The 27008-nt window shown below is 39.3% G+C and overlaps 1 protein-coding gene across 7 annotated transcripts in view; it reads left to right on the top strand.

Annotated features, from left to right (window-relative positions):
- LOC134535704 (uncharacterized) overlaps positions 1-27008 on the top strand; it is a 264594-nt gene that overhangs the window by 105225 nt on the left and 132361 nt on the right. For all 7 annotated transcript variants that reach the window (XM_063374904.1, XM_063374902.1, XM_063374905.1 and 4 more), the window contains exon 11: positions 1232-1312. In XM_063374904.1, coding sequence (XP_063230974.1) covers positions 1232-1312 — 81 coding nt within the window. The remainder of the gene's footprint in view (positions 1-1231; positions 1313-27008) is intronic.

Below are 27008 nucleotides of genomic sequence, written 5' to 3'. Positions count from 1 at the left end.
CTCAGCTGATTATATTAAAAATAATAAATATTACTTACGCATAGTACACAAAGACTACATTGTTTACAAACCATAAACTTATAATCAAACTCATGTATACAGAATATCACCTTTTGAATCTAAGTATTGCATTCATTCCTAAATATTTTTAAAATTTTAAACACTACCTACCACATACTACTGACTATACTGCTCACTAGTCTCTGTGCTGAGATATACCTCCAAGCCACACCTCGTATAACAGTTCTGTTGTACATATGTAGCTGTACCACTTCCAGTCGAGTGTTGATCCCTGTTCACCTCTACCGCCCAATGCTCTGCCTCCACTGTCACGCCATGCAGCCACAACCTGTATTTGTGTTTGTGTCATGTGAGAATTGCTAATTCCGTCCATAGCGATGTATATTTAAATTGTGATGGAACTGAGTACTGTTGCTTGGGGAATGTCTATCACAACCTAGGTAATGAAAATGCCTTGCAGTGTTTGACTGTGTTCAGCAGCAGTCACTTAAGTTTTAAACTGTATTTCATGAGCCAGTTGGAACAAATGAATCTAACTATTTTGCATTAGTGTGTTTTTTTCAAGACATTTAGTTTTGCAATGTTAACAACTAGTCATAAGTTCACTTAGCTGTTGATGAGAGCTATTGCAAAGGAATTGTAAAATTGATCTTTAAAACACATACATTCACAAAACTTTCTTTCTCTTTATGGCTTTAGTTTCAAAATAATTAACGAACTGTTAATAATGATGTAAGGGTTTTTAATGTATTTTGGATTGTAAAATGCCAGGATTGAATATAATTTGACTGGTCTGTCCTCTTTGTACAGTTAGTCTTACTAATTAATAATTAACCCTGGAAGCCTCATTTGTATGTCATGTTAGCAGCATCGTCCAACCGTACATTTTGAACAGTGACCTCTCTCCACTTCACTGAGTGTGTTCCAGGTCCTCATGGTACTTGCATTCCTCAGAGCATACTTCATTTGTGTTTATGAAGTGTAAAAAAACTTCTTGTAAAACATAGATTAAATAAAGCAGTTTCTGTGGACTGTAGTGCAGTTGGGGACAGAGGTGATAGTCAGAACTTGATAAAAAATGTTAGATTTGAAAGAGTTGACTGTATTGGTTCATGTGCTCAAATAAGCGTGAGTAAACTGTACTGTGTAATAGTTCCCTGAAGAACATCACTGCTGATGTAAGGATGTTGCATTGTCGCTCTTGTTGCAGAAACGACCCTCCAGCAGTGACCGAAGCAGGCAGCCAGCAGCCAGCAGCCAGAGTTCCCGCAGCAACCCTGACCAGTACAGGGTAAGTCATCCACTTGCACCATCTACATCACATTACCATGATTCCAGAGTTAGAGGTGGGTTGCAGAGTATCAATCTGCTACTTTGTTACTGATACACACCTGTATCAAGTATTGCAAACGAGTACACTATTCAAGTATCAAGTACTTTAGTATCGGTTTAGAATTCGCCTGGAACAACACCACGGCCAATGTGCGCAGAACCCGATCGCAGATGACGGTCACTTGGGCGGAGCTTGTGAAAGGGGAGGGTGCGGCACGACGAATAAGGGATAAAGAAGGGAAAGAATGTAGGGGAGGGGGAAGCCTAAGAAGTACATCAAGTTCTGTCCCTGCCCGAACGCACCTGAATATTCACCTTCGGACAACCTCGGGTTTATTTATATACACTAGAGTCCCGTTATAGCGAGGTGTCACTGTTCCAGGTTTGATCCTCGCTATAACCGTGTCCTCGCTGTAACCGAATTTAAAGAAGGGAAAGAATGTAGGGGAGGGGGAAGCCTAAGAAGTACATCAAGTTCTGTCCCTGCCCGAACGCACCTGAATATTCACCTTCGGACAACCTCGGGTTTATTTATATACACTAGAGTCCCGTTATAGCGAGGTGTCACTCTTCCAGGTTTGATCCTCGCTATAACCGTGTCCTCGCTGTAACCGAATTGGCCAGATTTTGGCCCCCAAAAAATAAAAATTAACCGAAAATAGCATAAAAATTGTGTTTAAACCTGTATAATTAGAAAATAACAGGTTATATTAACTAAATCTTAATTTCTGTGAACAGATGTGTGAATTCTTTTTAAAACGATACCCCACAAGTACGGATGCGATCACCGATTGCGTCAAAATAACCAAAATACCCTACCACGCCACGTAAGTATAGCATCTCAGCCCGCAATCAATTACTCGACTTGGCCCGCGGCCGATGTGGCATTGTCCTGCTATCTATTGTCGACGCGGGCTGTCTGCTGGCAGCCATGTTGGTTCGGGATGTTGCTAACAGGTGGCGCTAGTGTAGCGCGACAATTTAATTCCTTACAAAAAAGCAGGAGTGCGGCAACGCATGTACGCCTCAAACGAAATAATCGCTGGAAAATTATACTTTTTTTCATTTAAAGAAACCTGTACACTTTCTTAGAAAATAAATTTCGCATTAAACTCAAACCATCACCACCCCCTTCCCGGACAGATACCCCAACAATTGACCGAAGCAAAAGTTACAAGGAAACTGTCCTAGCGATTCGGAAATAAATACGGTAGTGCCTACTATTTGTCAGATAGTAAAATAAATAACGTGACGTGTCACGACTGAAATAATTCCAAACAAGTTTATAAATATTTGTGTATTATTAACGCGTTCAATTAGAAACAAGTATAAAGACGGCTCTGACTTTTTTGGCCTAACATAGTTATAAACAATGTTATTATTCGTTAAATAAAATGTCCCAACAAATTAATTAAGAGCATTTATATTTAAAAAGAAAGTGCACATTGTTATGTTTAATGGGGGGAAAAAATATATTTTGTCTATTTTCTAAATAATAAGAAATGCGTACAAGTATATGTATATTCAAAGGCTTGGTTTAATCGTCTCGAACATACCTTGGCCTTGAATCCAGCCAGTGATGCTTTAACTGTGAAATCGCAGGCACAGATACCTAACGGAAGTTTGATAAAAGAAAGAAAGGACGGGATTCTATTTTTAAAGCCACGCACTTAGGTGGCGACTGCAAGGCTGAAGAATGTGACAGGTGTCAACGGCAAGATGTCTAGTGGCGAGTGAGAGGGGTGGAGATAAAGCAGATAAATAACCAAGGCGCGCTTTACGCGATCACGCCGTAAATTCCTCAAAATACTTCTTTATAGCTGTGTTCTCGCTATTACCGTGCTCGCTATAACGGGATTCTCCTGTATATTTATATTTCTCTGTTTATTTTAATGTAGCTATACTAACCTAGCTAACCATCCATAGTGTTTTAAAGTGTTTTAATGTAGCTAACCTAACCGACCACTTTTAATATTTAAATTCATTTTTCCTGCGCAAAAATAAAACAAATCCCGAGGTTGGGCGAAGGTGAATATTCGGGCGTGTTTGGACAGGGACAGAGCTTGATGTACATCTTAGGCTTCTCATTAAAGTACGCTCAGTGCGCAGTGCGTGCTCCTTGCAAAGATTGAAGACTCCAATTACGAAAGTGGAAAGAGAACACCGATACCTTTTTTTGACTACAAAGAATGTAGAATGAGAAAACTGATACCTTTTTACGACTACGAAGAATGTAGACTACGAAGAATGTAGAATGAGAAAACTAAAACTGATACCTTTTTACGAAGAACGTGGAAAGAGAAAACTGATACCTTTTTACGCTGGTGATGATAGCATGGAGGATGTGTAACCTGTAACGAGAATGCTGATACCTTGTTGCTTCCTGGGACCGCTACTGCTCTAGCTGATACAGAAGTATCAGCTACTTGTAACTAGTACATTACTGTATCAGTAACAGGTTGGAACAGATACCGAAAATTGCTGTAACAACCCACCTCTATCCAGAGTTCCTTCAACAACCCTGACTAGTACAGAGTAAGTCATCCACGTACACCATCTACATCACATTACCATGATCCCAGAGTTCCTTCAACAACCCTGACTAGTACAGAGTAAGTTATCCACGTACACCATCTACATCACATTACCATGATCCCAGAGTTCCTTCAACAACCCTGACTAGTACAGAGTAAGTCATCCACGTACACCATCTACATCACATTACCATGATCCCAGAGTTCCTTCAAAAACCCTGACTAGTACAGAGTAAGTCATCCACGTACACCATCTACATCACATTACCATGATCCCAGAGTTCCTTCAACAACCCTGACTAGTACAGAGTAAGTCATCCACGTACACCATCTACATCACATTACCATGATCCCAGAGTTCCTTCAACAACCCTGACTAGTACAGAGTAAGTCATCCACGTACACCATCTACATCACATTACCATGATCCCAGAGTTCCTTCAACAACCCTGACTAGTACAGAGTAAGTCATCCACGTACACCATCTACATCACATTACCATGATCCCAGAGTTCCTTCAACAACCCTGACTAGTACAGAGTAAGTCATCCACGTACACCATCTACATCACATTACCATGATCCCAGAGTTCCTTCAACAACCCTGACTAGTACAGAGTAAGTCATCCACGTACACCATCTACATCACATTACCATGATCCCAGAGTTCCTTCAACAACCCTGACTAGTACAGAGTAAGTCATCCACGTACACCATCTACATCACATTACCATGATCCCAGAGTTCCTTCAACAACCCTGACTAGTACAGAGTAAGTCATCCACGTACACCATCTACATCACATTACCATGATCCCAGAGTTCCTTAAGCAACCCTGACGATAGATCATCCCACTCTTAGATTGCAGTGTGGAAGTAAATAGGCGCATTTTCTCTCTCTAACACACGCCGATTGCCGTTAGTGCTGTCGTTTTTTCGTGCGGTGTTGCCAAATATCAAACGAAATTAAAATTTTAATTTTTGGACCAAGCTTTTTTTCATATTGTATAGCATCGAAATACGCATCAGGCAATGCTTATTTTGAATACTTAACAATATTTTAAGTGTCCGAAAAAATTAAAAAACATAACTTATTCACTGCGAACTGTTTGGAAGTACAGTAGAATCCCGCCGATGCGACCCCCCTCTGATGCGTCCATTCCGTTTATACGACCGTTTTTTGAGAAACCGTGAAAAATTTGAGCATAGAAAGTAGAAAATTTGAGTAAAATCAGCTGAAAAACAAGTCTGTTACACTTTGTGGGGCGCTATGTGTTCACGTTTATCTTGTCGAGCGCTGTACTGTAAGCAGGTAGGCATACAAAAGACGGCTAAAAATAGATACCACCCCTCTAGACTGTCCACGCTAGCCAGTACCGGTAAACTGCGCGCATCATCACCTGATAGCATCTTGCGCGCGTCTATTGCCATCCCGGTCCCGTGCCTTTGTCTTGCGACTGGTTAGTGTGATCTTGCCAGCTGCATCTCAGGTGTCACTGGCCACACAACGACGTCGCACAGGTGTTTGGTTCTCGGCAATTTTTTATAACATCGCTGACTTTGCACATACGCAGATAAACAAATAAAAATTACGTTGAATTATGCTATACACCTCGGACTCGCATACCCCGAACAATGGGTTCCGATAAATACTCGCACTAAGTGAACTCGCGTCACGCGAGTTCGGCAATGCTAGCCGGCTGGTGGTTATTTTCGTTCAAAACGTGGCGAAGGAACTTGTGTGGATCAGGTAGAAAACATTCGGCTATAAACGAAAGATATAAGAACAATGCTATCTTGAAATGCTGTGACATGTTTTTGGAGTAGATAATAACAACGACGGACCGACAGGATGCGCTCCCGCCCTTGCCGTCAGCGATGTTTATTTTGACAGCTCAAGCAATTATCTTTTCGACGTCCCTTCACAGCGTAAAAAAAAACACGTTGGAATGCAGATGGAAAAGTAACTATGCAGTAAAATAAATATATTTACGGCCCTGCTGAATTTTTCTATTCAATAAAAATCGAGGTATTAGTGATTTTTCAGCAGAAACTGCTGTGTGACTAATAAACAAATTGTATCATTATAACTTATAAAGTATTTATTAACAGCAAAGGACAGTCATATAAGCCCATTAAAATATTTATTTTACCGAGAACGGACTATACAACCTGGCTTTTGTCGCACGCGGTGTGGGAGGGGAGGAGGATGCTGACAGTTTCTCACGCAGAAGGTTGAAATAAGGGAGGGAATGTGTTGAAATGTTTGTCGGAAAAGGGGGATGGGGGTTTTTACTAGTGATGCACCGATAAGGCTTTACCGATTACCGAAACGATACAGATAACCAACATAAACATCGGCCGATACCGATACAAACCGATTACCGATTATTTTATCACATTTTAATTTTCCAACAGCTAAATTAAACAAATAATAATATATCAAGCAATACTAAGAATTAAAATATCTTCACATGCTTATATTATTTATTTTTATTCTTAAAAGTAAATATATCATGTGAAACACGCAGTTGACATTTAGTAGTCATAATTCAACACTGGCAAATTTTAATTTAAAAAAAACAAGCTTTCTTAAGTTCTCAGGCAACATCCTGTTGCGCTTCTCTTGGAGAATGTTTCCTGCTGATGAAAACAATCTCTCTGAGCACACAGATCCAAGGGGTATTATAAGATTTTTCAGTGCTGCCTTCTTCAGATGTGGGTAATCTACATCTTTTAACCAGAATTCAATCGGGTCTGTCCCTAGGTCGAATGTTGTCTGCTTCATGTAACTGTCCAGTTCTTCAATTACATTACCTGTAAATAATAAAATTACAAAATTACAAATATTTGGTTTAGCAATTAAATAATAAGATTTGTTGACTGTAGCACAGTGTATGTGGTACTTACCCCTAGTTGAAGCTGTTGTAGCAGCTATAGACTTATCAACCATTTTCTGGAACATCTGCCAAATTCCCTTCTGTGTAGCAGAAGGACCAGGTGAAGAAATGGCACATCTAGAAGTGCCAGTTGACTCAGAAGTCTGATCACATTTTTGCAGTGTCATTCAAACTATTTTTCACTGTTTCAATGCTGTCAGGATTTTGGAATGGATGGTGTTTATAACGAGGATCAAGCATCGTAGCTACTAGGAAAATCTCAGTCTTTTCCAATTCACCAAGACGTGAGCCGAGTGAATGTTTCAAATCGGTTGCAAAAGATTTAGTGACACCTTTAACTGCTTTAACCTCCATTATCTTCATTTCCAGCATGTGATTTAGGCTGTTGACTAGTGGTATAGCATCTGCTACAGATGCTTTTTCACTGCTGACTGTCTTGGTCACATCTTCAAAGTATGTAAGAAGATCTACTAATTGCTCGGCAAGCAACCAATTTTCAGCTGTAATCTGACACCTAAACTTCGAGCAATTTTGGAGAGCAACCGTGATGGAAAGACGCTGTTCTACAAGACGTCGTAACATATGAAGAGTAGATTCCCATCGTGTCGCAATATCTTGAATAAGTACGTGCTGAGGTTCGTTTACCTTTTTCTGTGCATCGACAAGAATTTTTTTGACTGCTGTTGAATGACTGAAATGCCCTACAATGCTCCTGAATGCCGCAAGCAGTTCACGAACTGGACGTTGATTCAGCAGCTCATCTTTGAGTACAAGCTGAACACTGTGAGCTAAGAATGGAATATTAGGCAGTTTGAGGTGATCTCTTACGGCACATTTCATATTAGATGCATTATCAGTAACAACTACACATACTTTATTGCCTATCTCCCAGTCTTCAAATATGTGCAAGAGATTGTCTGCAATGTTTACTGCAGTGTGCAAATCACCATCAAAAGGTAAAACTTCAAGGCAGAAATGTACCTTCTGAGACAGCTCTGCTCCATGGGCTGTGACACTAATGAAATCATTCATCTGAGACGAAGCCTCACTTGTCCACAAATCTGTTGTGACAGCAACATTGTCAAGATTAGAAAGTCTCTCTCTAACTTTATTTTTCACTTTCTCATACATTTTTGGAATTACTGTATCGGCCATGTGTTTCCTTGAAGGAATGTTGTATCTCGGAACTGCTTTAGACATGAGACGCCTAAAACCATCATTATTCACAATGTCATATGGTTGCATGTCTACACATATCATTTCAGCAATCAATGTGGTAAATTCCTGAGCTCGTGGATCATTGGAATTGTACAGTAATTTCTTTTCGACTACGTCTTGCAGTGTTGGTTGAAGTAGACTTACTTTAACTTTCTTCTGAGAAGGGCCAGCAACCGAATGTTCCCTCTCAGTAGAACACGCCTGGCTTGTACTTTCTGCAAATGCAAATTGCTGAGGATGCCGTGTCTTAACATGATGCAACATGTTGGTGGTTGTGTAGCTTGATCGGCAAGAACCACCACGTGATATTACAGCACCACAATATAAACATATTGCTTTACTATCGTCTTCTTGGCTTGTAGTAAAATTTTTCCACACTTCACTTCTCTTTTCCCGCGTCGCCATTGTTTAAAACAGTCTCGTTTTCAGAAATACGCATTCGCAATAATAAACATTTACGTTTAAAAACACAACACCTTCAGAATACTTCCATAGATTATATGATGTCAACAAAGACGCCAATAACAGGAAAGTTAGCCAACACTGAAGTTCGCAAACATTTGGTGCTAAAGCAACCGCTCTCTCCTTTCGGACGTTTTCATTATTTCTCACTATGATCGCTAGCGCTGCTAAACCTGATCGTAATCGTAACCACACTAATGCTCTCTTATTCGAAAGTTGGCAGTACAACTTTATCTGTATGCAGGTATCTATGGTTCTTAGTTGCGTGTTTACAAAATAAATAGCGGCGGGAATGAATACTAAATTAAAATAGTGAGTGTGCGCCTAATTTTTTTTATTTAAAATCTGGCGTAAGATATGCGGTGAAATATGTCTACGAAATCTGACGAGAAAATAAAGGATGCGTAAAATACAACTTAGATCGGTATCGGTATTTAAATAATCGGTGATAACGATTAATCGGTAAAATGTAATTATCGGCGATTATCGTTAATCGGTATCGGAATCGGTGCATCACTAGTTTTTACATGGTTTGTGGCTCTGGGAAGGATGAGCCTTGAAGAATTGGCAGGGGATGGAGAGGTAAGCGCCACGTCATGTATGACGTCAAGCCGCCGCTACCGCCAGCCTGGCCGGACGAGTTTCTTACGCTCTCGCAGAAGCTACCTACCACAGCGGCCTTTTCGTGCGGGCGGGTAAGATAACATGACAGCTGAGAGCTTTTTGTGCGATAGTGGACGCGCCGAGCTCGGCTAGACATTGCCCGAGCGGCATTCACGTGTATGTATCCGATGATGCGGTGACACCCCTAATTCTCTATTGCGACCATTCCGTTTATAAGTCAGTTTTTCCGTAAACCGTGAGGGGTCGCATCAGCGGGATTCTACTGTATTCCAATATGTCTCACATAAAAAAAAAACCTACATGTGTATTTCATTCAGATTTTTTTTATTAATAAATTAATGCCTTAGGACGCCACCGAATAAATGTTAAGACAAAAACTGTACAGGTTTCACTTAAATAATTTTTTTAATATATTGAAATGCATTTTCTCTCAAACTGACACATCAAAAAGTTGACCAGCGGAAAAAATTTTTTCTATTGAAGATAGATGGGGGACGAAAGCGTGAAAAATGTTCACAATGAATTATATTAGTTTTTAAAAGCAGCTCCATCTCAATTGCTTCTACAGTTTCCTTGGAAAGAGCTGTTAAAGATGTGTTTTATCAGTACAAGAGCGCGCTGCAATAGAGGTTTCTCTCAGAAGCTGCCGTCGTAAGAGGAAACAGGGTCGTGTGTTTAGATAAGTGGGGTTCTGTCCTTCAAGCAATTTCAAATAAATGGCTTCCTTAGTCAACCATGTATTTCCTTAGACACGCATTTCTGAAAACCAGCCTGCCAGTTAGTATTGCGTCTCGCGGCGAAGCAACGCGTTGTGTCCGGTGACTCGTTACAGTTATAATTTTGACAAATTATATAGTAAAATACGTGATTTTATTTTCTACATTTATTTTTATTACGTACATATAAAATATGGAAGATAGAACACCGAAAAGAAATTATATTGGTAGGCTACGCGGGAGGGAGCGTAAGATTGTGTTGAATGTATTTGAGTATTTTTCAAAAAATATGAGTGTGTGCAATGCAATTAAGGAAGCTTCCAAAGCAACCGGCTGTTCCGAACGAACCATTTACAACATAAGGACGGAACTGCAGTGACATGGTACCCTATGTACGCCTGGTAACGTAAAATCGAAAAGGAAAGACAAACAGAAAAATTGCCGAAAACAAACTTACGATGGCATTGTGCAGAGTGGGCTACGGCGGATCGTTCAAACTTTTTTGTTTGCTAACATTCCTCCCACTTTAAATGTCATTTTAGCAAAAGTGAATAGTGACGAATCACTGCCAGATTTCTCTCGTACCAGCCTGCATAGGTTCCTTCACGACATTGGGTTTGAGTATTTGAGAAGAGGAAACAAGGCAGCATTCATAGAACGTGAAGACATAATTCGGTGGCGGCATACCTACTTGAGAGAAGTAAAAAGATTTAGGGATTTAGGAAAACCAGTTATCTATACAGATGAATCTTGGGTAAATGTGGGGCTCAGTGTGGAAAAGGCATGGAAAGATACAACAGTGAAGAGCGCTCGGCAGGCAGCCATTGAAGGCCTTAGTTCAGGCCTTAAACCTGCTACAGGACGAGGTGCACGTGTTGCGTTAGTGCATGTAGGTAATGATGCTGCCCTTACTTGCTTGTGCAAAAAGAACACAGCTGATGCTCATGATGAAATGCCTGCATATGGGTATGAAAAGTGGTTTGCCGAACAACTTTTGCCAAACACTCCAGAGGGATCTGCTATTGTTTTGGATAATACGTCACACCATAGCAGGATGTGTGAACCGATTCCCGTGCAACATTGGCGTGTGGCCGATATAAGACAGTGGCTCACGGAGAAAAGCATTCCTTATGATGCCAGTATGATTAAGCGGGAATTGCTACACATAGTAGGACGAGAAAGGCACAAGTACAAGAAATACAAACTTGAATAAATAGACAAATGCGTAGGTCGAACTGTACTACGCTTGCCCCGTATCATTGCGAACTAAACCCTATTGAAATGGTATGGGCCCAAGTGAAATCATTCGAAGACTGCATAACACAACTTTCAAGGCACATGATATGGAGTCCATAATAACAAAGGGTTATGACCACGTATCAAAAGAAAACTGGAAAAATTATGTACAAACTGTGAAAAACATGGAAGAAGAGCTGTGGAGAGCTGACCAACTTCAAGATGACGAGGAAAGATTTTTGATAAGTTTAGCCTCGTCCAATTCATGCCAGTCATCTCCATCGCCCCAACCCCATTCTTCTGGTCAGCTCTGTGCTACTTTTATGGAAGGGGTATCAACATTGGTCAGCGGTAGCGATAGTGATTAAAAGGTATGTGATGTTATTAATTTCTTAATCAAGTTAACGTTACTTTTTTCGTATAAATTTCTATGAATGAAATGTGTGTGAACAGATTCTTGTTGTAAGTTAAAGTTAAAAAAAATTCCTTATTGGCACCGCCTAAAGGCACAGGAAGATTTTGATGATATATTTCTTTACATTAGAACAAAAAGGGATTTTTATATCCTTAAACTAGGGATGGTCGGGTACCCGAAATTTCGGGCAGTGTTTCGGGTATCAAGTATACCCGAAATTCCGGGCGGGTATTTCAGTGCCCGAAAATATCGGGCACCTTGGAAAACGGCAATACCGCACGGCGCAAGTAAACAAAGCTTCTTTTTTTTGGAACGCGCGGCAGCTGCAGGAACATGCCACGCCGCCGCCGTCCCGGCACCAGCCGGTGAAGTGAGTGTGTGTGAGAGATAAGATAAAGAAGGTGCCCGGTCAGCAAGTGTGTTTGTGGGAGGGGGAGACAGATATGAGAGCGAGCCCTGCAGCAAGCGGAAGTGGTCAAGGTCAGCATTTACCGTTACTCTCGCTGGCTGACTAACGATGCAGCTGGTCGCCCGCCTCTCTCACACACACACACACACACACACACACACACATACACACACGCGCGCGCACGCACGGCAGATGCTCACTGCTCAATAGTCACAAAGTAGTGTTCAAGGCCGGTGGAGCTGCTTGCTGTGCGCGAGAAGGATTATAAGCTGACTTTAATTACACACATTGTAGTTGCGTGGCATTTGCAGAAAGTGGTTGTGAATTGTTTCTATTTAATTCATGTCATTATTTTACCAAAATGGATACCAGTGGAAGTGTAGGTCAAACAATCAGCAGTGATAATGAACCTTCAAGCAGCTACCCAAACACAATTTAGTTAATAAGCACTTTATTTCCAAGATTAATTTGCACTCTATTTTTTAGTTTAAGAGGCCGTGTCAGTAAATGTTTATTTCCAATATTCTGCTCTAGAAGTTCTCTCTTTTAACAGTGAGATTTAGTGGCTTTTTCAACCGAAGGAACTGTAGCCGCAGCGCGTGATAAAGCTACTATACCCTTATCACAGGATTAGTGGGAAGGTTGACAGCTCGAGTTTACTCGACGAAAAATGTATCTGGTTCCTCGACAATCTGAGAGGATGACAATCTGACCGGCGGCTCACTAGGAAATTGCAGATGCAGGGATTCAGAATCAAGAAACCTCACTTTAACAAATGTAGTATGAGTCGTATCTAAAACTAAAACTAAAAATTTTAATACTTTAAACGTATCGGAATACAATTAATCTTCAAACATGTGGTAATTATTCTTTATCTGGATGTAATAGTCCGTGAAAAATAATGTTAGTTGACATTAAAAAGTATACGAAATTAATCATGTAACGTTTTAAAAGGATAATAACATAAATGCATATGCTTAGATATTGCATATGCATCACACACAATCTAAATACAATCTCACTTAAGTCAGACTACCTAATTTTTTACAATGCACCATCATACAGTTTAACAGAGGTAGGTGAACCTCTTATCGACGTTGTTTCAAAGAATTTAAATTTACAAATATTACTATTTATCTTAATACGATATGTAGCCTACCTTTATGAATACGAACATACAAAAAAAATATTGAATTTATCACATTACACAAGACTAAAACACTAACAAAACTTAATTTTATACATTGCTGTAGCATATTAGAAGACGAAATAACTCACAAGACTAACATTAAGAGGGCTGCATTACAAATTTACTTTACAGAGAAGAAAATATCCTTTCAGGATATTTCATTACCTCATTGATTACATAATACTGCCGTTGATGTGATCGTAGATATAAAGTATTTAAAAAATATATTCCATTATGTTTATGTAAATATTTTGAAAACGTTATTGCTTAAAGATGCTCATTATTTAAATAATAACGAATCTTTTACTTTTATGTACTGAACAAACAAAATACTTATAAGTTAATAAGAATAAGCTTAGTTGAGTAACATCTTCAATTTGTATTGAATTCAATGTACATATCGAAAATCATGTACAATGAATGCAACAGATTGAATTCAATAAATATTTGATCTTGTGAAACGGCCATAATATTGATGTAGATTAGGGACCGGAAAAATTCGCGGTTTCGACGGCCTTCAGGATAGACTGCACATTCCCCTGTACACTCGGGCAAATAACGGCAGTTCATTTGCTGCTGACTTGTTAGTCGTCTCAGCTTGTTTGTCTGTGATTCGATCCTTCTTTGGTTGGTGTTTTATAATTGGTTGAGATTCGTCCAGATGAACAGTAAGCCAATAGCAAAATCATCTAAAAGGTATATGTATTTGACTTCTAGCCTATCGCCGAATGAATCCGCGAATTTTTCCGGTCTCTATTAATTATAGATGCTCACATGCATCGTGAGAGTCCGTATAAAGCCTATTACAATTCTATAAGTATACATTAAAATGCTTTTAAAATATACATGTGTAATATAATTAAAACTTGTTTAAGTAAGATCATCACAAAAAAAATGAAAATCCTTCAACAGTAAGTGATGTTTTATAAGATTTTAACAAAACACATCTTACAATAAGAGAATACTAATCATACCACATAATTCAACACAAAATATACATTCCAGTAGGCGCTACGTAAAAACAACTTCTATTTTTATGCTGATTACTCTGCATTGTTTTATATATATATATATATCATTATTTCTAACTTTTAATATTCTCTACACATTAACTGAAATTACTTATTTACAGAGTCTTAGCTAATGTTGGTCTGTACCACATACAGTTCGTACGATATCTCTACGCAAAACACATACAGTTCATTATTAGTAATATCAATTATATTTCATGAACATAATGAAATTAGTATAGGCCCTAGGTTGTTCACTGTTAATTGAGTACTTCTGAAGTATTTTCATTGTGAGTTAACATACATACCAAATGCCATTCTTCCAGTAAAGTTACAAAGAAGACAACAAGATAATATAAATATGTATGTAGTACCATATTTTAAACTCCTATTAAATGAAAATTAACTCAATCTCTATTCTGGACTATTAAGTAATAATTTTTATTACTGTTATTTATAACTTAAATAAAATGACAACTAACAAATTAGTAAAAAATAGAATTACGTGCGATATAGTGTGACATTTGTACTTGGACGGCAAACGAATATAATAAAATGTCTATGACAATGTTAACTTTACTCATTATTATGGAAAGAAACAAAATGGGCAGATAAGCATATTCTACGCTGACATTTAAAAATGCTCAATTCAAAATGAACATTCCCTAGCAAGAAAATTTATTTTATATCACCACAAAAAATCAAACTGCGGCGTCATTTTCCCGATGACAAACAAAAAAGTTGTATGGTCGCGAATAATACATTCGTATGGCGTCACATCAGCGGAATATTCCCTTGGCATAAATGTGTGAATTCTGTGGCACTAATGGAGAAGTAAACCTTCGCTCGAACACAAAAACAAATGAACGAACAGCTTTTTTTTTTTTGATAAGATGTGCAATCGGAGACCCCTGGGGTGGTTGAAGAGTGTCAGGTCCGTCGCCAGACCAGATAGTAAAAGCTCAGGGGCTGAGGATAGAAAAGGCATATCTCCAAATTATTAAGTATAAATGTTGTCATGTAATTGTTAAAGACTTGATTACACCCAGGTTTATAAACCCATCATGATCATGAAGACACTGATCGGAAGGTAATGTGCAATACATTTCAATGGCGTTTTCAGTTTTTGCTAAATAATTATAAATATAAGCAAAATTTCAATGTATCTGGACAAATCAAAATATTGATAATATTATTTTCATCACAGAAATAATATATGATATGATAACTAAATTTGAAAAAAGCGGTTATGTTAAATGTATTGTATACTTTCAGTAGGCAAAATTTCCGGCCCCTACATCTTATAGACTTTGAGAAAAACTGCCTTTTAAAATAACATTGATATAGATAGGAGCGCAAATTTGTGACACGGCCTCTTAATGTTTAACTTTCATATCAGTGCGGTATAGTAAATAAATAAAAACAGTTCAGGTTTGTCAATGCAAACTTAAGTAGGACTATTTTATGTTCAAAATTTATTTCATTAACTGATTTTGATGCCCGACCGAGATTGCCCGAGCCCGAAAATTTTGGACAATTACCCGCCCGAGCCCACCCGAAGTCAAATTTCTCTGCCCGACCATGCCTACCTTAAACCCATTTTTTTTTCCCTTGCAGTAATGGTTGCTACAAAAATATTTTAATCGAATCTTGAACATATGTAAAATGTATGAAATAAATACGAAGGAATTTAATAGTGATCATGGTACAAAATTTTGAATAATTTTTCTATCCTTCTCAACACCGAGCATCTTATCAAACATTGTTTTAGACAAAGTTTTGGAAAAGAATTACGATATTTACAAACAATTTAAACAGATTTGATAAGGTGTCTACTAAGGCAGTTACATTTTTTTTGTCCGGTGAAAATTTTTTTCGAACCCATGCAGTTATGGCTGGTCGTATCAAAATTTTATTTAGAAAACATTTTTTGGCATTAGGTACTCCGAGTTATCATACGCTAAAACGGATGCGATATTATTCATATTATGGGAGTTAATGCGATTTTTCTGTTTTTCAAAAATCTTCCCCATTTCAACCCAATTGTTCGAATTTTTCCCATATCTTACTCGACCGAGAATTTCCATTACCGTATTTTATTTATCATTTTGGACATGACTTGTCCAAAAATACGGCATTTATCGGGCCCATGAAAATGTGATATATATATGGGATTTTTAGAACATAAAAGAAAACGATAAGAAATTTTCATCTACAATAGGTAGTTTTTATTTGAAATTTACTTAAAAGTGCCATTGTTACAAATTTATATGTGTAATAGTATAAAATATTATAAATTACGATATGATTTCTTAAAATGCTTCTTGTTCGATCCGAATTACAAAGAGACACATCTCCTGAAATTGGTAATGTGTTAGAAATTTGGCAACAGCGCGCGCCATAAGCCGTGTACTGCAATCTAATAGTGGGACGAGCTATAGTACCGGGTAACTCGTCCACTTGCACTTATTGCACCATTGCACATATCACATTGCCACTTCCTCCTGAATCCAGTTCCCACAGCAACCAGTACAAGTACAGTGAAACCTCTATTTAACAAATCTCAAGGGACCAAAATTTGTTGTGTTTGTTGTAAAGGGGTTTGTTAAATGGAGGTTTCGCACGATATATTTCAGTCATCATAAAGCTTCTCATAAATAGCTAGAACTGTCTTTCTGTTTACTACGATATGAGGAATTAAACATGAAAAAGGACATAGAATACACTTGTTTAATGGCCAACCATTTGCTGCTTGGAAATTATCAATTCCCATCCCCAGTGCTTCCTGGCGTGCCTTTTCTTGTAAAATCGGCCTTAAGACGTTGATGTTAGATGCCCTAGCCTCCATTAGCCAGTCAAAAAGTATCTTGTCCAAATCATCATTTATACATACTTTCACAAGTTTTCGAATTGTTCCTACCAGAGAAGCGTTGTTTTTGATCTGTTCCCGGTTGGATAATATGGTCTAAAAGTGTAGACGCCGGGATGTCGAAACGTTAAGCTATATCACTTTTTTTCCCTCCTTCATCAACTGCATTTAAAATTTCTAATTTTATTTTAACGTCAATCTGTCGCCGCTTTTTAGGATTAGAATTCATTTTACAGTAGTACCGTGTTGATTTCCGTAACTACGCGTGGAAATAAATAAACAACAGTGAAAACAAAAAAACCGAAATTGTACTCCACCATAGATAAAAATATTTGCGTGTGCGGCGTGCGCATCTTTAACCATAGAAACGCAAAATATACTAGTTTTTCGTCTTGCCAGAGCGATGGTACGAGAGGTTTCCGCCACTAGCGCTAAATGTACCCGCCATTTTGAACAAAGTGTGGCATGTGTACACGACGTGTGTTATCCATGATGATTTGTTTATTTATTGTCTTCCGCGATGGTGCATATTATTTTATGGTTATACCGTTGCCTACGAGATTGGGAAGGCCTTCGCATCGCTGCGGTTTTCGCATGTAAAATTGTCGATAGAACTGTAGTTCCAAAAACGCCGCAAGATGGCAGGGTTTTACGCTGTAGATATACGCTGTCGTATATGGGAGTTATCTTCAAAATTTGTAAATTTTAACATAAAAAACAAACTAGCGCAGAAATTAGTTGGATGTTTACATTAAAAAAATGTGTATGTACTTTTCCATTTACATATAAAATATATAATAAAATAAGCATCATAATAATAAATTACAAATTCTACTCACCAATTTTTTCTTGATGTGATGAATACCATGAAAATTCCTTCTTGCAGTTTAAAACAATACAACAATTACCCGACTAAAAATATTCACAGACCCGAGAAATATAGTTACCTATACTATTCACAGTTTCAGTAACTTTCTGCATAAAGGTTTACTGTTGAACTGTTTCGCGCGATAGTATTTGTCTGTACATCTCATCGCAATGTTGCTCAACAATGGATTTAGCAGCTTCGTCAACAACAAGCACAGTTTCTTATTGTCACATTTCGAACACTTAAGAGTGTCAATAAATCTTGTCTTACAATATTGTGTGAGCGATTCTCGTACACCTTTGCTCGGCAAAAATTTTAATGCACTGACACAAAATTCCACAGTGATCATCACAAGGGAAACAAACGAAGCCTTAGCATATCTCAAGCCACCTCTGTCTTGATTATGGATTAGCATATTTAACGGTGAATTACTGGATACTGTGGCTAGCAAGTCCATGCAGTGAATGCAGTTGGTGTTCTCCTCGGCAACTCTTACGAGATAGCCACAAACAAAAGCAACTGATGCAGTTTTCATTGTTGCTGGACAGGCTGCAAAGAAAATTTCGCCAAATGTAAAGATGAAAAACAACTTTACTCGCTAATAATTAAGATTGGGTATCAATACTTACTGTTCAATGGACGATTCAGGATTTCCAGCACAAAATTTGGTAGAACATCAGTCGACTGGGAAGAGCTGGGCTTTGCATGGCATTGTTTTGAAGATGAAAAGCTTGAATCACTCTCCACATTGGCATACATTGATGCTAGTATAACACCAGTGCGTAGGGTTGTTTGTATTGCATGCAAACATGACCGAGCATCCATAGCATCATTAAAACCTCCAAGTTGCCTTAGATGACTGAAGAACAATTCAATGTCGTCACTCGAAAAGTTTCTAGTTAAGACATAGTGAAAACCATTGTCCAGCAAATATGTTATGCAGGCAACTGTTGATTTTGTAGTGATTACAAGTGCTTCATAGGTCTCTGAGCTGAAGGTTTCGTTTCGGTTTCGACCAAGTTGTTGAATATCAGCTACATAAGGCAGGAATGTTTGTGTAAGCCACTGAAGATGTTCATCACTCACGGAAAAGAAGTGCAGTTTGTCCATATTCCTTGATCTACAGGCTTGTGTTCTGTTGCAAACATCATGAATGTCAAACCACTTTCTCACTATTTTCATGAAGTGAACTGTTGCCTGTAGACTGTCTTTGTCGGGAAAGTGTTCACTTGAAAGTGTGCTGCATGTTTCAAGTGCAGCAGTCACTGGTTCAGAAAATAACAGTTTTGCTCGTTTTACATTCATTTGAAGGATATACCATCTTCCGAGACAAATTCCGAACAGGGGTAAACACAGAATTTTTCTGTAACTTATATAAAGTTTGCACATGCTTTCCTGTTATCTGAGTCCCATTTAGCCCGAATGTCTTCTCCAGAAACTGTGTCCAGATATTTTTTATTATGTGACTCTGGTCAAAGCTAAGGAATATTTTTCTTGTCTTGTCTGTAGGATGATGTATCACTGATGTGACAGGCCCTTCACATAATTTCTCATACATTGCCACATTTACCTTGGAATTATCAGTTACAATTCTCAGCACACAAAATCCCACTTTTTCAATGGCTTCTATTACTTGCAGAGTTTTTGTGTACAGTTGCGAGCCATCTAAATTCTTGCAAAAGAAAAATGCAACAGGAATTCGTATCTTGGCAGAAATTCCTTTAAAAATGAAACATAGAAGTCTATTTGCCAATTCATCACCATTGTCCATTTTCTCATCTGATAATTCGTTCCAACCATGAAACTGATCAAGCTGCCTATCGTATAACAACTTGGGCTGAATTGACATCTCATCAATAATGAGTGAACCAATCCGTTCTTGATCTGTGCTTAGTGCCTCAAATTCTGTTATCAGTATCAGTATGATTTCATCAGTGATTCCTGTTTGACCAGATTAATTTCCTACATATTTTTTTATGGTGGATTTGTGTGGCAAGTGTAATATGTTCATTTCTCTTGCGAAGTTGTAACCTTTCGGTGAACACATTTCCCAAAGAGAGGAAATTTTTAATGTCTCTTCTGAATATGGCAATTTTTCTTTACCAAACATCCGCAGTTGCTCCAATATAAATTTCGCCTTCAAACTATTAGCATTTTTAGCTGCGATTAAATTGGAATACATTTTTTCAGCATGGAAAAATTTCTTTTTTTCTTTTAACTGTCTTCCTAGTTCTTTATTTTTTGCTCGTAATTTGGTGATTATTTTATTCTTTTTTACAATGATGTGTGACGAATATTTCTTTGCAACCACTTTATGTGAACATCGACATTTGATTTTGTCTAGATCAACTTGAACTGAAACAGAATTTGCATTTAAGTTCACATCGCTATCTGCAATGTCTGAGTTACAGCACTGTTCTGTAATAGTACTTCTTTGTTGAAGGAATGCACAATCGTGTGTCCTCTTTTTTGGAAGTTTACGGGCCTGTTTTTTATTCTCAACCATGTATGATAGATACCCAGAGAAAATAGTAGGGACAGAATTCGGAAGTAGTCTCTTGTTTTTAGTAGAAATACTAAAGCATTCATTACTAAAATGTTTGCTGCAGACAACTGACCTAGCTGAAGGCTGCCATTTATCACTGCTATCAGGACTTTCCTGTCGTGAAATGACTTTAAGCCATTTGTCACGCAAATCACAATATGTTGGAAACTGATGAAATGAAATGCCAGTCACCTGTGACTGTGAGGAATCACTTTTGCAAAATGGTACACAACAATACACCATCTTAAACTATAAACAAATAAGTAAATGTATGTCTTTTACAGTGTGTAGTGATACTTAAGAGTTCCACACATCAAAATCATTAAATCCATAGCCTAACGAATTAGCACAGTGTTTATAAATTCAATGTTTACATTATTGTGCACCATCATATAAAAGAACTCTTTAGAATTTTATATTACCAAAGTTCATGCAAAATAGTCAAAATCATTAATTTCTCGCAACTTATAACCGGTAAAGTCAACTTACTTGCACACTGCTAACAAATAAACTCCAGGAAAATGTTCTTTCATCAACAATTCGACATTTCATGTCATAAGCCATGTGTTAATATATAGTGTAAACACCTGCGCTCTAGCGGCGTTGTGCGAAGTACATTCAATGTTCCACATTGAAATCATTGATGCGAAGGCCTTCCCAATCTCGTAGGCAACGGTTATACGCACGTATTTTTTTAGCAGTGAATGCAGAAAAATTAGTGGATGTCTTGTAGGAGATGTTTATTTTTGTGTGTTTTTCAAAAGCGGCAGTTCGTTGTAAAGGGAATTTCACTATTTCGGAACAAATAACATTCGGTATTTAGAGGTTAAAACAGCATCAATCTTATGGCGGTTCGGCGGGACCAAAATTTTATTTTGTTGCATGGGGTTTTTTGTTAAATGGAATATTCGTTAATGGATGTTTTACTGTACTAGGCAAATATTTCTCTTGTGTTATTTCAATTGACATTACCACGCTCTCCTGGTCGAGAGGTTACCAGTCTAAAGTATCTGCAGTAACCTGACCATTACTGGTGTAAGTCGTCTACTTGCACCATCCAAATGTCATATTACATGCTTGTTTGAACGTACTATCTTATCATACCAGTGTTTCCAATTAAACCCTGATGAGTACTGTTTAAGTCATGTACACTTACCCGTTCCACGCTTCATATAACCATTCTCTCCTGATGTCAATAGGTTTTCCAGGCCACATTTCCTTCAGCTACTGTAGTATTTTATCTATTCTTATGCTAAAGAAAATTTTGGTACATATTTCCAAGCTGCAGTAATTTTATTCTATAAGTGCACAGAAAATAACTATTTTTGAAGGATAGTTTTTCCACTTAATTTAAAAAATAGATTACACTATAGTTTCAATAATATCTGGATATATATAAAAATGAAAAATAAAATTAATACAAGTTAATATACTAGTATGGTACCAGCCAAATCAGAAAAAAGAAAATCTACTAGTTATCTCAGCTAACCTGCAGGTATGCGATAAACAGAACACAAAGAAACAAATAAAGATATTAACAAAAAATATGAGATTTGTTCATTGACTTACCCTCTTTTATCGCATAATCGTCGTACTCGTTTAATCGTCGCACCCAAATTTTAGGGCGTCAAAATTTGGATAAAAAACCTTTCGCGTAAACGTCGCATGATGTTTTTGTTCCCGCTATTAGATTCCAAGCGCTTTGTGTGGATATTTTATCCGTATAAAACTATGTTTTTTAAAATAGAAATCTAATATTTATTCGGACATTACCACTTACTTGTTTAATTAACGGAAATATGTAGTTGTCTGACATGTAAATTATCTTTTAAAGACTTTTTAGACCTTCATCTGTTTGTCAGCATCGCCGTATAAAACAATGTATTTTAAATAAAAAATCTAATATTTATTCGGACATTACCACTTATTTATTTAATTAACGGAAATACGAAGTTGTCTGATGTGTAGATTATCTTATTAAGACTTTTTAAAAGTTATAACTTTCATCTGTTAGTCAGCGTCGCCGCGGTGTACCACTTAGAAAAATGTAACCAGCTCTCGTTGCAATCCTTAATGTTTGGTTATGTTGCTTCCCATATAGAGTGCGCACACGTAGCAGAATATTAATATCTCGCCGAGTGCATGCGGCACGCACTCTCTATCATGTGCTGAGTTAACTACATTTGATGGCCTGCATTCTTTCGTGTTGTGTACTACGGTAGTTACGCGTTCGTTCGGCTTTCATTTGGATTACAGATGTTTTTCTATTTAAAGTTGAAGAAAGGATTTTGTTGTATAACTTATTAATTTAAATTGTTTGGCGTGCTCTTTTATACTTCACTTTTTAAATAAATGTACTTTCCATGAATGGGTTTTGTTTTAATGAATAACTTTATCTAACAAAAAGCATTTTTCCGCATAATCGTCGCACCCCTACTTTTCAAACTTGATTTTAGAATGAAATGTGCTACGATTATGCGAGAAAACACGGTACCTTCATATCATCCAATTACGTATACTCATGAGAACCATTTCCAAGAGAAATTAAACAAATCAATTACATACCATTTCAAAGAACTCGTACATACCAATACTATACTTGCAGTAATACATTTTACTCAGGAACATTCTATCATCTGATTGGTACAAGGTTTAACGTTGTCATCTAGATTTTCTGTCTTTAGTAGCAATGGTTACATTTCACTTTTAGTGTTCTTAGTCTTGAAGAATGCATTTCTTCCTTTAAGAATTGACCATTGAAAGTGGGTTACAGTCTCTTGTGGAATTCAAGTCACTAATTATGAGTTCGTCTTTGCACTACAGAACTTGTGAATTGAAGCCAGGAAGACGTATTCAAATTCTCGTAGATATTCTTGAATTCGTAGCCACAAATTCAGTCTGAAGTATTTTAATTCTTACTTGGAGAAAAACGTTTGCTAATCTTCTATTTCTAGCAAAGACGAATTCCAATTGTTGTGAAGACATTTTGCAGATATTCTGACATACAGTCTCTCAACTAGATTTTAAGGTAATTCAATTTTAACGTAGAAATGTCTATTCACATTCGAGTGCCCAACAAATGATGTTGCTGTTTATCTTATTCCTGATTCTTCATCGAAAAGATTCCAAATTTTGAGTACGAACCCAGCATACATTGGATACTTACGTTGGCTGACTCATGGCTCAATCCTGTCAAACATTCTTCAGCAATAGGTGTCCGTCGACCAATGAGATCACTTTGTTACGTAGTTTAAGCAATTGTAAACCTGCAGGAGACAACCAGCCAAGCTACCAGGGAGCAGACAGCTGTACAGAGGAGCAGGGCAACAATGAAGAAGAAAAGCAAACCCCTTATACCTTCCATGATTCAGAGGAATATTTAAGTTTGTTCCAGTGGGTGTTTAAACCAGTGAATACAGGATAGAAATCAAAGAACCTGACCCACATACTATTGGTACTGGCTGAAGTGAGTCAACAAAAGAGTAATTTAAGTTACATGATTTACTATAAACCAGTTATGGTTGACTTTTATTAAAATGTTCTTTTAAGTGATTTTGAGATTTCGTTGTAACAGTCTTGTTGTGCTCAATGTTCCAACTGTTACATACATGTAATACTTGAAGATATTTGCTGAGTTCCAAATTATTTTATGTTCCTTAAACTGTTATTTTTTAAAGAAATAAGGTATCTTGAAAGAAAAAGTGAACTGATTTTAACTACTATTACTATTTATCCGGAATGTTCAATGCTACTCCTTATGAAAATACGTAATATTCTGCGAGAGATGGCCACTCGACATTGCCACCAGAGTTCGCGAAGGCTCCACCGGGGTCTACTCTGCAGCCTGCGATTGAGAAATTGAAGTTGAAAACAATGTCTAAAATAATTTCTGACAGCATGGCCCAGACCACAAGCCTGACAATCTCTGCAACCCTTAGCAAATATTAATTAACACCTGAAAAGTTCTGACTAATAACAACACACTTCACAATATTAACACATCCCAAAATGCTTTGTTTTATTTGTTCATGGAATACATTACGATTCCTTGTTCCCATACTATTATTATTGTTATGCTGATATAATTTACAGACTTACTGCATCAGCCTGTGTCCAATAAAGTACAATGGAAAATTATACCTAAAAAAATATGTTAGATGCACATGAAACCTTTACTAATCAATCAAATAACAGGCAAAAATAACATTAGCAGCTTTACCAAATTAAATAACGTACATTTTAAGAAACGCTTGATAACATGATCTCAAGTAAAACATTATCATAAAAACACATTGTTAGCACATTAATATTTATAAAACTGATAAATAGTTGTTATTAAAAACAAACAAAAATCATAGCCATGTTAATCTGATCATAAAGCCTTATAAACATTAACATAAATGTTTCGTAAGTCACAAGGGAATGGGCCTGTTCCTCTACTCTATGAAAAGCTACAAAATTTTGTTAGAAAAATTTTTTTTTATAAATTCCTTTATAAATATTAGGTAGTATAATATTTTTGAATGTAATGTTTAATAGACCAAGTTTTTTTTACTTTCAGTGAGACACTGAAAATCATAGAAAACCCTGGTGTTTAATTTTTCTAGGAGAGTGACCATCCTATGATTGCATAACTGAATAGGACTACAAACGATGCAACCCGGTAAGAGTGTTGAGTGTAGTCGGCCAGCAGGGACGTGTAGTCGGCCAGCAAGGACGTGTGGTCGGCCAGCAAGGACGTGTGGTCGGCCAGCAAGGACGTGTGGTCGGCCAGCAAGGACGTGTGGTCGGCCAGCAGGGACGTGTGGTCGGCCAGCAGGGACGTGTGGTCGGCCAGCAGGGACGTGTGGTCGGCCAGCAGGGACGTGTGGTCGGCCAGCAGGGACGTGTGGTCGGCCAGCAGGGACGTGTGGTCGGCCAGCAGGGACGTGTGGTCGGCCAGCAGGGACGTGTGGTCGGCCAGCAGGGACGTGTGGTCGGCCAGCAGGGACGTGTGGTCGGCCAGCAGGGACGTGTGGTCGGCCAGCAGGGACGTGTGGTCGGCCAGCAGGGACGTGTGGTCGGCCAGCAGGGACGTGTGGTCGGCCAGCAGGGACGTGTGGTCGGCCAGCAGGGACGTGTGGTCGGCCAGCAGGGACGTGTGGTCGGCCAGCAGGGACGTGTGGTCGGCCAGCAGGGACGTGTGGTCGGCCAGCAGGGACGTGTGGTCGGCCAGCAGGGACGTGTGGTCGGCCAGCAGGGACGTGTGGTCGGCCAGCAGGGACGTGTGGTCGGCCAGCAGGGACGTGTGGTCGGCCAGCAGGGACGTGTGGTCGGCCAGCAGGGACGTGTGGTCGGCCAGCAGGGACGTGTGGTCGGCCAGCAGGGACGTGTGGTCGGCCAGCAGGGACGTGTGGTCGGCCAGCAGGGACGTGTGGTCGGCCAGCAGGGACGTGTGGTCGGCCAGCAGGGACGTGTGGTCGGCCAGCAGGGACGTGTGGTCGGCCAGCAGGGACGTGTGGTCGGCCAGCAGGGACGTGTGGTCGGCCAGCAGGGACGTGTGGTCGGCCAGCAGGGACGTGTGGTCGGCCAGCAGGGACGTGTGGTCGGCCAGCAGGGACGTGTGGTCGGCCAGCAGGGACGTGTGGTCGGCCAGCAGGGACGTGTGGTCGGCCAGCAGGGACGTGTGGTCGGCCAGCAGGGACGTGTGGTAGGCCAGCAGGGACGTGTGGTCGGCCAGCAGGGACGTGTGGTCGGCCAGCAGGGACGTGTGGTCGGCCAGCAGGGACGTGTGGTCGGCCAGCAGGGACGTGTGGTCGGCCAGCAGGGACGTGTGGTCGGCCAGCAGGGACGTGTGGTCGGCCAGCAGGGACGTGTGGTCGGCCAGCAGGGACGTGTGGTCGGCCAGCAGGGACGTGTGGTCGGCCAGCAGGGACGTGTGGTCGGCCAGCAGGGACGTGTGGTCGGCCAGCAGGGACGTGTGGTCGGCCAGCAGGGACGTGTGGTCGGCCAGCAGGGACGTGTGGTCGGCCAGCAGGGACGTGTGGTCGGCCAGCAGGGACGTGTGGTCGGCCAGCAGGGACGTGTGGTCGGCCAGCAAGGACGTGTGGTCGGCCGTGCCGGGCTCCGGCCCGTGACCCTCCTCGTGGCCTCGAGTCCCTGTGCGCTTTGAGCTGTCTCCCCCTCCTCACTCTCTAGCGTCCGTGCAGCGGCCTGTCTGCACTGTCTCTGCCAGTGAGAACATTCTGAAGTTTTGCTTTCCGTGGAGTTAGAATGGATGTTCGTGAAGAATACAGAACTAGTACGCCATCTCTGATGAAATGTCTATTTCTTGTTCGCAAACAATGGAGGAAGCAATCAAAACAAATGAGCATCTCGTATTGAAAGAATTCTGTTAAATCGTACTGGACGTATCTATGACGACTCTTTACGTAGCTGTGGCAGTGACATTGAATATAATCGTGGGCCCGCTGGGTTCGGAAAATGTTGATGGAAGAACAAAAAAAAAGAAAAGGATGTGCTACTCACTTGACTTCCTCACCGGCGAAGTGAAAGCAGATGATGAGTTTTATAGTCATTTTGTTACAGGTAACGAGACATGGGTTTGTCATCACTTACCGGAATTCAAGCAACAGTCAATGCAATGGTGCCGCATGGATTCCCCAAAAGCTATGAAATTGAGA

This window comes from Bacillus rossius, chromosome 10 (genome assembly GCF_032445375.1).
Source record: "Bacillus rossius redtenbacheri isolate Brsri chromosome 10, Brsri_v3, whole genome shotgun sequence".
Lineage (NCBI taxonomy): Eukaryota > Metazoa > Arthropoda > Insecta > Phasmatodea > Bacillidae > Bacillus > Bacillus rossius.
This window is presented reverse-complemented; position numbering and strand designations above follow the sequence as displayed.